The sequence below is a fragment of the Tiliqua scincoides genome, chromosome 9 (assembly GCF_035046505.1).
Source record: "Tiliqua scincoides isolate rTilSci1 chromosome 9, rTilSci1.hap2, whole genome shotgun sequence".
In the NCBI taxonomy this organism is placed as follows: domain Eukaryota; kingdom Metazoa; phylum Chordata; class Lepidosauria; order Squamata; family Scincidae; genus Tiliqua; species Tiliqua scincoides.
Window position 1 is genome coordinate 27031385 of NC_089829.1, and position 13203 is coordinate 27044587.

Sequence of the window (13203 nt, forward strand, 5' to 3'; positions counted from 1 at the left end):
CAACGCAGAGTCCACAAAACTCATTAAAATCTCCTCGCGCCCAGCTTAGTCTGTGCTTCCTCACTTTCCGGCAGGGTAATGGAGTGGTTTTGTTTGTGTTGCTGGAGTCAAACTTGGCTGCTTGCAAAACCCAGCTGGCCCCTGCCTCCCAATACCAAAAAAGTGGAGAGAGCACTTTCGTGGCACACATGCAGTCTGACTTCACAAAATCCAAGCTGTTGGTAGCATGTAGCTGATTTCAAAATAGCAGGATTGCTCTCACATCTAGCAAGAGAATTAGGCAGGATGATGCCAATGCCATCCACGGGGGCTTCATCTGACCCAGTTAGGGGAAATGCTTGCTGGCCATAAAGTCCACTTCCTTGCCTTAATTTGGGTCAACTCAGTGTCTGCACAATTTTCACACAATATATGCAAATAGTTTCTGAGATCCCAGGAAAATTTCCAGCTCCCCTCCTTTGGCTCCCAGGCCCCCTCTTAGACCCAGGCCCAGGTACGACACACCCCATGCACTGCCCCTGTCATGGGCCTTCGTGGGATTAGCAAATGCAAGATCCCAGTAAATGTTTGGGACCCTCCTTTTTGACCCTGGGCCTGTGCACAATTTACCCTGCTCCCCCCTCTCATGGGCCCTGGTTGTTGGCTTTGGGCCCAGGTATGGGTTTTTATTTTTAGCTCACACTATCTGTAGAATGAATTTTCCCCTCATCTACTCTACACTGGAAGCGTGGAGAACAGGAACTTTCTTGCTGAGTAAGTCATAAAATCTCTTGTATCTATGCCAATAAAGGTCTTATGTATGTAAAATCTCTTGCTTACCGCTGGGAAGAACAATGTAGGTAGGTAAGGATTAAGAAATTGGGAAGGTTGGGAAGCATCCCTAGGCAATAATTAAGGGTAAAGGCTTCTTCCCTAGTAAAACTTCCTAGGGTGAGTGGGTCTTGGCATCAGGAAACAGAACCCCTTTGGAAGAGGCCAGCCTTGTCCACTCAGAACAAATACATTCCGGGAGTGGTGACACAAACAGCTCTTTCTCAACTCATCCCAGGACGTGTTGGCAGGGGTGCGTTGGGAGCAGTTATGTGAACATGAGTCATAAGAAGGGTCCTGCTGGCATATCTAGTCCAGGAGTAGTGGTTAACTAGATGCCTTTAGGAAGCTCACCAGAATGTGAAGCAATTGTATCTCTCACTGTTGCACCCTGGCAACAAGTATACAGAGGCATATTGACTCTGAACATGGAAGACCCATTTAGCCATCGGGGCCAGTGGTTATTGGCAGACCCTCTGCGTATATGTCTAATTCCCCTTTCACCTTGGAGCCAGAGTGGAGGCCACCCAGCCGCAGGTGTGAGGTGGAGGGAAGGTTAGCATCCACAGTGCTAGGCCTAGCGCAATGGTTCCCAAACTTACCTGGGTCATAATACCACATAGCCTTTTCTTCTCCACTCAGCTGGGTGCCATCATCTTGGATCTCATGAAATCTCATGAGATTTGGGTGCCACCATCTTGGCTCTCATTAGATTTTGTGAGATGGCGGTGCCCGGGGGGGGGGGGACAGGTAGGCGAGGTCACCTATAGCACCCCTGTGAGTGTGCCACAATGCCTTAAGGCATTGCAGCGCACATTTTGGAAACCCCTGGCCTAGGGTTTGTTGCACCAGGGGAGGGGTCTCAGTGACGTTGCAGCCCAATCCTAGGCTAACTATTTATGATAGTGAAACACAGTTTTGTTGTCATAACTGGCCATCTACCAGCAGTGACCTACACCAGGATCCTCTCCTGGGTTCCTTTCCTCACTCTCCTCAGACTTATGCCAGTGAAATATCTAGCATACATCCACTGGGGAAATGGAGGCTTACTCTCATAAGAGAATACAATTTCCCTTCCCTTCCAGAGGCCTCTGTGTCTGCCCTCCCCCACTGCAGGATGCAGCGCGTGCCCTGTTGATATGGCAGCATCAGCACTGGGGAAGTTCAGGTTTGTGAGGTTTATTCTGTCCCCCCCACTTGCTGTAGGCAGTGGCTGCATATGCTCTATTGCAGTCATTTGCCATGCTACATTTTTTTCAGAGCAGTTAAACTTATTCAGAAAAGAAAAACAGAATAACCACATATCATTTTGGTGACTTACTGAACAGGCACATATTCCAAGCCTAGATAATAATTGCCCCATTTAAATGATAATACCAAGATGTTTTGTTCTGGCAGGAGACTCGCGTCAGGGCCATCGTCGTCCTGAATAGCCCACTCAATGCACCGCCTATCCTCGGCTCCAGATTGTCAAACGTATGCACACATGCACAAAATTTGGCATGAACAGTAAAACAAAAAAAAGCCCCTCACTTGACTGAGGGATTTGCCTCCCGGGCATAAAAGCCTCATAAAGCATAAGCACCAAGAACGAAGCCAGACATGTAAAGGATTTTTTCTTCCTTCAGAAATTAAGGCCATAACATTGCCATGAGCAATGGGGAATATTTCATCTGTTCAATACGCATTAACGGTCTCTTACTTTTTTTACGGCATCATAATCTTTGATTATTCGGATAAATATTTGGACTGCAGAAGATATTGTGCTGAAGTTAATGGCGGCTGTAAAATGAGCACCTCCATGTGTGAAATGGAAAAACCCAGATGTGAAACTGGCAACTTTTGGCAATGTAGCAAATCCAAGGCTAAAGTGCTTAGCCAGCTCTTTGGACTGATTCCCTATCAATTTCTACAGAGGCCAAGTAATTATACCTGCAGAAAGTCTGCAGAAACCATCTTTAGCAAGCATTCTTTCAGACTGACCTGTGCACAGATACAGCAGTCAACAGACATACGCTTGGGAATAATGTGTCCCAATAACTGGTTTTAGGGTTGAAAGGAAAGGTTGCTACACCCTGTTCCAGCAGTAAGATTAGTGATTCTATTAACTGCCTATTAGCTGACATTAAATTAAACTGGTTAATCTTTGAAGAGGCCTCCTGGGCCTTTTATTGAACTAATGATCAGTGTAAACACCATTATTGATTCGAGACCTCTTTACTAACATCTACAGACATGGCCCCTACATATAAACTGCAAACAAATGTCATAGAGCTGACCTCTGCGATTTCTAGAAGGGATACTTCCCACAAATGTTTTGCTCTGTGACTGCTACTTTGCTTTAATCCAGCTTTGTTTCGTGCCCTCTCTGGGTGAAGCGTTGGCTTCTCCAAAGCTTCATGCAAACAGACTTGTCTTCATTTTAATGGTACCGAATCCAGAACTGAGTTGCCATGAGGGCTGTTATCTAGCAGAGAGTGTGGTCTGGATGAACCTTCTCATTCCCTTTCAAAGGTTTGAAGAAGACACATCAGGAGAAGCTGATTAAGAGCCCAATCCAAACCTGAACTTGGGCCGACACAAGTCGCTTGTGCTGGCCCAGGAGTGTTGCAAAAGTGCCGTAAAGTCCCTGCACCAATGCGGGCCCCAGAGGACAGGTGACTTGTGTCAGTCGAGCTTGGCCAACGTGGGGTTCTGGGGGGCATGGGGAAGGCGTCTCAGGGCAGGGGGAGGGCAGGGAACAGGCGTTCCTGGGAGTGGGTGCGTGGGGGAGTGGGAGGCAGGGCCAGGTGGTTCCCAGGCGGCCCATGGCCCAGACCCCGTTCCTAGGTGGCCCATGGCAGTTCCAGGCTGTTTGGATTTGTGCCACTGCATCAGGTGGTGCAGATCCAAGTAGACCCATTGGGGCTGCTGCAGCGAGACACAGGGTAAGGGGGAAAGTTTCTCCTTGCCTTGGGCTACCCTGCTTTTGGCCCCAAACTTGTGCTGGATGCAGTGCAGGCCCTCAGGCCTGCGTACTTCTAGCACAAGTTATAAGAACAGCCCCACTGGATCAGGCCATAGGCCCATCTAGTCCAGCTCCCTGTATCTCACAGCGGCCCACCAAATGCCCCAGGGAGCACACCAGATAACAAGAGACCTCATCCTGGTGCCCTCCCCTGCATCTGGCATAGCCCATTTCTAAAATCAGGAGGTTGTACATGCACATCATGGCTTGTAACCCATAATGGATGTTTCCTCCAGAAACTTGTCCAATCCCCTTTTAAAGGCGTCCAGGCCAGAAGCCATCACCACACCCTGTGGCAAGGAGTTCCACAGACCGACCACACGCTGAGTAAAGAAATATTTTCTTTTGTCTGTTCTAACTCTCCCAACACTCAATTTTAGTGGATGTCCCTTGGTTCTGGTGTTATGTGAGAGTGTAAAGAGCGTCTCCCTATCCACTCTGTCCATCCCATGCATAATTTTGTATGTCTCAATCATGTCCCCCCTCAGGCGCCTCTTTTCTAGGCTGAAGAGGCCCAAACGCCATAGCCTTTCCTCATAAGGAAGATGCTCCAGCCCAGTAATCATCTTAGTTGCTCTCTTTGGCACCTTTTCCATTTCCACTATGTCCTTTTTGAGATGTGGCAACCAGAACTGGACATAATACTCCAGGTGTGACCTTACCATCGATTTGTACAACGGCATTATAATATTAGCCGTTTTGTTCTCAATACATTTTCTAATGATCCCAAGCATAGAATTGGCCTTCTTTACTGCCGCCGCGCATTGAGTCGACACTTTCATTGACCTGTCCACCACTACCCCAAGATCTCTCTCCTGATCTGTCACAGACAGCTCAGAACCCATCAGCCTATATGTAAAGTTTTGATTTTTTGCCCCAATGTGCATGACTTTACACTTACTGACATTGAAGCGCATCTGCCATTTTGCTGCCCATTCTGCCAGTCTGGAGAGATCCTTCTGGAGCTCCTCACAATCACTTCTGGTCTTTACCACTCGGAAAAGTTTGGTGTCGTCTGCAAACTTAGCCACCTCACTGCTCAACCCTGTCTCTAGGTCATTTATGAAGAGGTTGAAAAGCACCGGTCCCAGGACGGATCCTTGGGGCACACTGCTTTTCACTTCTCTCCATTGTGAAAACTGCCCATTGACACCCACTCTCTGTTTCCTGGTCTTCAACCAGTTCTCAATCCATGAGAGGGCCTGTCCTCTAATTCCCTGACTATGGGTTTTTTTTAGTAGCCTTTGGTGAGTGACCATGTCGAACGCCTTCTGAAAGTCCAGATATATAATGTCCACAGGTTCTCCCGCATCCACATGCCTGTTGACCTTTTCAAAGAATTCTATAAGGTTCGTGAGGCAAGACTTACCCTTACAGAAGCCATGCTGATTCTCCCTCAGCAAGGCCTGTTCATCTATGTGTTTTGAGATCCTATCTTTGATGAGGCATTCCACCATCTTACCCGGTATAGATGTTAGGCTGACCGGCCTATAGTTTCCCGGGTCCCCCCCTCTTTCCCTTTTTAAAGATAGGCGTGACATTTGCTATCCTCCAATCTTCTGGCACCGTGGCCGTTTTGAGGGACAAGTTGCGTATCTTAGTCAAGAGATCAGCAACTTCATTCTTCAATTCCTTAATAACTCTTGGGTGGATGCTATCAGGGCCCAGTGACTTATTGATCTTTAATTTATCAATGAGGTCTGAAACATCTTCTCTTTTAACCTCTATCTGACTTAATTCCTCGGTCAGGAGGGGCCGTTCGGGCAGCGGTATTTGCCCGAGGTCTTCTGCTGTGAAGACAGATGCAAAGAACTCATTTAATTTCTCTGCCATCTCTAAGTCTCCTTTTATCTTCCCTTTCCCTCCCTCACCATCCAGTGGGCCAACTGCTTCTCTGGCGGGTTTCCTGCTTCTAACATATTTGAAGAAGCTTTTATTATTCCCCTTAATGTTGCTGGCCATGCGTTCCTCATAGTCTCGCTTGGCCTCCCGTATTACCTTCTTACATTTCTTTTGCCACAGTTTATGTTCCTTCTTATTCTCATTAGGGCAAGACTTCCATTTACGGAAGGAAGCTTCCTTGCCCTTCACAGCCTCTCTAACTTGGCTGGTTAGCCATGCGGGCACCTTCCTGGATTTAGTGGAACCCTTCTTTCTTTGTGGTATACACCTCTGCTGGGCCTCTATTACTGTTGTTAGGATTGTGCCCTACAGAACTTGAGAGACTGTAGCGCTATATAGAGTATTTATATCTCAGGCAAGAAGTCCTAGTCTCCAGTGAACAGATCTCAGGTAGGAACTTGGCCCAAGACACTGGAGAGCAGGATGGACAAATTGTGTCACTCAGGATGGATCAGTGGTGTTACTCAACTAAGGCAGTTTCATTGTAAGAACTTACAGTTATGATTCAGTGTGCTTCATAAAACTTACAGTATAAACTCAAGAGCGAAACGAAGATTAGGACCATGCTGATGTGAAGGGTGGAAGATGCACTGCAGTCCATTTTGTATTTTGTACAGGAACACACTTGTATTTTCAGTTCTGTATTGTTAGTTAGAGGAGGCTTTCCAGAATCTGTCACCAAGATGGGGATGTTGTAATTGGCTTTCTTCAGGTTTTGAGGCAAGGAGACCTGGGCGTGTGTGTCTGCAGGGAAGAAGGAAGACATATTTAGGCTCGATTTTTTTTGTTTTGAAAAGCATCAGGAAACCATGTCATGTGTACCCATGGAACCATCAGGAAACCAGCAGAAGGAGGGAGATCAGGGCGAACGTAAATCATAGGTACAGTCCTGTTTGTTCTGAACACTTGGAGGATGGGGTGGGGTTACTGGCTAAGAACAGAATTCTGTTTCTATTTCAGAATAAGGCACTCCAAGACTTTCAGTGGTTATGGACTGAAATCAAGCTCCTAGTCCTCACCTTCAGGGTTCTGAGAAATCTGGACACATGTGGTAAGCATCTGTTTGAAAAAGGATGCCTGAATGGGTAGTCTAAGAAGCCAGTTAAACTAGTGGCCAACATCATAGCTTATGGCAGTGCTTCCCAATCTTCTTTGATCCACAACACCTCCCCCTCATGCATGGCTTTCTGCAGTGACAGGTAATGACATCATCACCAGTTACTTCCAGGTTTGGAGACCTGCGCTGGTGCTTCAAACAGTGGTAAGAGGCTCTGAGTGGATGGATGGGCTTCTCAATGTACATGAAAATAGCCTGCTGAGCCTCCTACTACTGTTTGAAGCTCTGTCATGAGTCTTGTTGTCTGGCGGACCACAATGTCCCAAGAGAGTGCCTCATGATGCCCCAGAGCATTGCAGTGCACAGTGTGGGAACCCTGAGCTTGTAGTAAGGAAGGGAGTAGGTCCATTGTGTGTTGCATGTAAAACACCTTCCTATTGGCATGATTTGTTAAAACAGAACCCTGGGAGTTGTAGTCTTTTGAGAAGACTAAGGATTTCCTAGCAACTTTTGCTGTATCAGACCAAAAGCCATCTAATCCAGTATTCTGCTTCCAGCCAACCAGAAGCCACGGCAAAGCTTACAAGCAGAGCATGAAAACTGGTCCCTGTTATCTGTCCCCAGCATCCAGTACTCAGAGTTATATTACCTCTGCACAGATGTTCCACTTTCAGCTATCGTGGCAAACACCTGCTGGTAGACCCATCCTCTGTAAATTTCTCAGACGGTTTTTATAAGCCGTCCAATTTGGCTGTCATTGCCACAGCTTGCGGTCGCAGATTTTCATAAAACAATACCTCCCACAATGTTGGGGGTGTTTCATGTGTGTGTTTTTTTTATTTAAGGGAACCCAGAAAAGTCAAATTAGTTTCAGACCTGTTTAAACTGGCTGTGCGGATCTGCATGGGGGCTGGTTGCGCTCGCTCACAGCACTGTCTGATTGTCTGATCTTTGCAGTCCATGTACATACAGTTCATGGAACATTGTCTTGGGATGGGAAGATGCTTGTCACTTCCCATACTTCTGGGTTTGGGAATCGCAACCAGAATTTTGAGAAACTGCTTTGTGGACCTGGTTATGTCTTTAGGAGACAACCTTATGATACATCCCTTCTCCCTTTTTTTTCAACGAACTGGTTTCCAAAACCAAAGGCATTTCTTCAACAATTTTGACAACACTATTAAGACCAAAATACATGCATTTGCAAGCATAATTAAGCTGGTGGAAACATTTGTCCTAAGGACAGGATCCAGCAGCAGTAAGCTATGCCAGAGGAGGCTTGTCTACATCTGTATTTTCCTGTGAATGGAAACCAGCAGGTGTGCAAGTTCTCCCATTGTCTGGTATTATTGTAATGCACTGAGCTGTCTCCCATTGTTTTCCATTGAAGAAATGGCTGTATTCCCACTCAGTTTAACAGAAGGGAATTCAGTACATCACAAAGGCCAGGCGAAGCCAAGGGTGCCAGTTAAATAATGCTGTTCTACAGGTGTTCCTCAGCAGAAATGTGTCAGCCACTGACTTCTGTGAATCACTGAATTTTGGGACAGCTTTACGTCTGAGAAAATCTCAGAGTCTATTAAGGAGACTGGCCATGAGTTGAGTGTTTTGCCCAGAGGCTGTGCTTTTAACACCATCCAGAAGCTCTTGCCACTTTGCTCTTTCTCACAGCCCAAATTTAGCTGGACTGCTCTCAGATGGGTCCATCAACACACTGATCCCATTTTTAGATGAACCTCAGACATTTTGTTGGTCTTCACACAAACTTGAGTGAAGCAGAAAACTGACACAGCTTCAAAGAGGGTTGTTGGAGTTTTGTTAGTTTTTAGCTCAGAAGCAAAAATAAATCCCAGAAGGAAACAGAAGCAAAATCCAGCAGGAAATGCCAACAATAAGGTTTGCTTGGCAAATGTATGCTTCTGCTGTTGCTTTCTACGGAGGCCTTCTGAATTTGTCCCAATCCAGCAATCCTCTTCTGCACAGGCACAATGCACATTCACAACACCCTGTACCATGTATGGAGAACAAGGACCAGCTTCACAATGCTGCCTTTGGCCACAGAAACCTACATAGGATCTTGCTGAGCTTGGTTATTGAAAGAATTAGTAGCATCCGAAAGTCAAGAGTTGAAAGGCGCCTTGGAGGTCATCTAGTCCAGCCCCCTGCTCAGTGCAGGCAACTGCTACAGCATCCCTGACTGGTGGCCATTCAGCCTCCACTGGAAAACCTCCAATGAAGGAGAGTTCACTACTGCAGGAGGCAGGCTGTTCCTCAAGACAGTTCTTACAGCTTGGAAATTCTTGTTTGTGTCTTGCCTAAATTTGCTTCCCTGTCACTTCAGCATATAAGCTCAACTCCTTCGCTCAGGAGCCAAAGAGAGCAAGCCCTCTCCTTCCTCTGCATGACAGTCCTTCAGATACTTGAAGGCAACTCTTATCTCCCCCTAAGTCTCCTCTAGCAAAATATACCAAGCCCCTTGAACCGTTCCTGACAGGAGCTGCGTTCCAGACTTTCACCGTCTTTGCAACCCTCCACTGAACCCATTCCAGCTTATCAATGTTAAAGGAATGTTGAATTGGTGAGGGGGGGGGGTGAGTACCAGCAACTATTTCATAACAAGACTTACTGTTGATTGGGGTGATTTTCCATACTTTATCCTGACCAGATGGCTTGCTCAACTCGAATCTGAACGGTTCGGTGTTAGGATGGAGATCCTTATCCAAAGCTCTAATGATGACTTTCACATCTTTTGCATCTTCACAGACACTCGACACGGCTTGATAGAAAAAGGGGACGTTGTCGTTGACATCCTGTAAGGTGATCTGCAGCGTCCCTGTACCCGTTGCTGGAGGGCTACCTATGGCAAAAGCAACAGATTCTTATGAACTGCTGATGTGCAGTGTTACCTCTTATTACTAGAGGTATTTGAAAACGGTGGTTTTTTGAAATTTTACTCAGAAGTAAACTGTGTTCAGTAAGTAGAGGTGTGATTTTTCGGTGATAATGAAATAAAATGACATAACACCACTTTCTGCGCGACTCCATTTTTTATAAAACAAACAAAAAAACCTGAAGTCTGCAAAAAATAGAACACCTCTACATATTGGTCACTGTAGGCTGGTTGACCTGGACTGGGGGGAGGGTGCATGGGTAATGACTGTGGCTGTATGTGGTGACACTATACCACCTATATCACCTACCTAATACACTTTTAAAGTTATTATAATTTATAATTATAATTTATAAAAATTGTAATAACACATAACACCACTTTTTTTTACTTTTTTGGCTTGGGAAAAAACAAAATCTGAAGAAAAAGAAAATGTTTAAGAACACCTCTATCAATAAGACTTAGGCTGTAATCATATTCTACTCACCAGAAACAAACATCTGTACTTATACTACCACAGTATTAGTAATGGAAGAATAACTGCAATCCCCAGTCCTGATCATGGATAATGTACAAGGAAAAGGGACTTGTAGCCACACAAATTTATGATGTACATATTCTGAAAAGTCCTTGTCTGTGTGGAATTACTGCAGCAGCAGCCCACCTGGGAAGTCTCAGCTTCTCACCTGTTGGCTTTCATTTGAACAAGGCTCTATATACTCCTTTCAACAACACTGAGCAGGAACTTTGTTGTTGTTGAAAGAAGTAGGAACAGCAACGAAACAGAGACGAACTCGCTTCTCTGCTTGATATTCAACTGTGAAAGGAGGGTGCTGAGTTCACCCACCTGTCAGGCTGTGTACTTTGTACCTGTGCTGGGAGGTGACCAGATCTGAGGGTCGAGTACACCCCATGCAGTTGGTGCAACCTTTAGCCTCCTGCCTAAAAGACGGGCCTCGGGGGAAACTGCTAGAAGCATTTCTGATGAAGGTTCCCGTCAGCTGGGAGTACACCTGAGACCGACACCTCATTCCAAACAGGTCAACAAAGAGCTGACAGGCGGTAATAACATTCTGTCACTTTCCAAAGTTGATCCGGGACCTTGTACATATGAGAAGAAAGTGTGATTTCTCATTACTCTCCATACAGAGCAAACACTCTGAAAAACAAAACGCACACATGCCTGTTCCACCAATTACTAGAATTCCTCCCTTGTAAGGAAACATCTATGTTATATTTAACCTCTCACACTACATGAAGTTTTTTTTCCCCCCATTTGGTTCCCCTCCGTGCCTATAGCAGAGACAGGGAGGGGGAAACAGAGCAGTGCAGCCATCCCTAACACTGCCACAGGCGGCCTTGCCTCCAACATCAGTGTGCCTGGAGAAATGTCTGGAAAAGGATCTTTTTATGTATATAGCAGGGGCAGCCAAACAGTGGCGAGAGGGCCACAGGCAGCTCTATGACATTTAACGTGTGGCTCTCGGAAATATGTTGTGTGAGCCCCTTTTTCTTGCATCACAATTCATATAAAAGATAAATAAGAAATTTCCAAGCTTTATAATTATGTACGGGTATAAAGAGACAGCACCCTGGCCATATGCTGTCCCGAAATGGCGCAGTGGGCCCGCACAACCACTGCCACCAGCACAATGGTAAAGGCTGCGCATCCATAGCTGGCCACCCTGGCTGAACGCCACCAATACCACAGTTGTAATGGCCACGCACGCGCAGCCAGCCAACCAAGCCAAATGCCCTCCCACAATGGCGCCGGCAGACAGCGCAACCACTGCCACCACCATGATGGTAATAGCCATGCAACCACCATGATGGCAGTGGCCACATGTGCGGCCTGCCAGCCTGGTCGAATGCCCCCCCCCCAAGATTGCACCAGGTGCCTGCGCGACCACCACAATGATAATGACCACGCATGCGCAGCCAGCCAGCATGGCTAGATGCCCTCACAAAAGGGTGCTGGGGGCCCACGCGATTACCACCACTGCCACCAACAGGATGGTAGTGGCCGCGCAAGTGCAGCCAGCCAACCAAGCCAAATGCCCTCCCACAATGGCACCGGCGGACAGCGCAACCACTATGATGGTAATATCCGTGCAACCACCACCACAATGGCAGTGGCCGCACGCGCGACTGGCCAGCCAGCCAGCCCAGCCGAATGCCATCCCACAATGGTGCCAGGGGCCCACTGCACCACCACAATGGTGGCAGCCTGGCCGAATGCCATTCCCACAATGGTGCCGCGGTCCGTGCACCCACTGCCACCACCACAATGGTAGTGGCCATGCACGTGTGGCCAGCCAGTCTGTGCCAATACCGTTCCCACAATGGTGCCAGGGGCCACGCACCCACCACCACAATGGTAGTGGCCAAGCACATGCAACCTGCCAACCCAGCCAAACGCCCTCCCTTGATGGCGCAGATGTACTGTGTGACCACAGCCTGGCCAGATGCCCTCCCAAGATTGCACCAGTGCCAAGATTGCACAATAGCGCTGGCCGTGCACACCCAGCCAGCCCGCCCAGTTGGGCACCCTTCCAAAATGGCACCAAGGTCACTCAAGAAGCTTCATTAAGTCAAACTCCTGAACCACTATGCCATCCTGGCTCTCATATATTTATCATATGTGACTCTTACATCAAGCACGTTTGGCCATCCTTGGTATATAGCCATACCTGACTGCTGCCTGAGGCTGCAATCCTTTCCACACTCACCTGGGAGTAAGACACATTGACTATTATGGGACTTATGAGTAGACATGTACAGGATTGGGCTCTGAGGTAGCTCAAGATTGCCTCTGTGCTCCCCCGAACTATAAATCAAGACTCATCCCAGTATGTGACGGGCTTCATGCTCGTTTGAAAAAGGACAGGTGCTTTGGAAGATGGCTGCGCTGAGAGCAGTGTGAAGGTAAGTGGGGAGGAACTAAGCTCCCAATCACTGTACCTTGCTTCTCCCAGCCCACTTAGTTGCTCTGCCAGTCCTGCCCAGTAGTCAGGGCACAGTTTTCTGAAACAGCTGAACTAACTTCCAAGCAATCTGCAAACACAGCCCCATGTCTGGCTGGCACACAGAACAGTGAGGTCCAAGGCTGGGGAGGTCGACCCGTAAGTATGTTGGTGATATGATCAGACCACAAGACAATCAAGGGGCTATCCCAATGTCTGTGCAATCACAGTGGAGGCTGGCCTCTTGCTGCTGCAGCTCCAGCCTCTCAGCGACACTAGATCTTGTGGCAGTGACAGTTCAGCCTCCCCAGTGATCGCACAACCATGCAAAAACTGGGTAGAACATGTGTGCAATCACAGGGGAGGATGAGCTGTCACTGCCATAAGCACTTCCTGTACTTGAGACTATTTTCATTGGAAGCACCTGAGGCTCTAAGGCTATTTTTATTGGAGCAGGATGGGGAGGCTCTGCCTCCCCCCCACCGCTTCCCATGACCGCACATTTATCAATTAACATTCATCCTCACCATATACCCCACAGAGGCAAATCCTCAGAACTGTGTTGGGGAAATGG

General features: G+C 47.3%; 1 protein-coding gene across 1 annotated transcript in view; it reads right to left on the reverse strand.

Annotated features, from left to right (window-relative positions):
* Positions 1-6224: 6224 nt before the first annotated feature.
* CDH13 (cadherin 13) overlaps positions 6225-13203 on the reverse strand; it is a 532075-nt gene continuing 525096 nt past the window's right edge. The window contains 2 exon segments of the mRNA XM_066637955.1: positions 6225-6463; positions 9403-9633. Of these exon segments, the coding sequence (XP_066494052.1) occupies positions 6225-6463; positions 9403-9633 (470 nt within the window).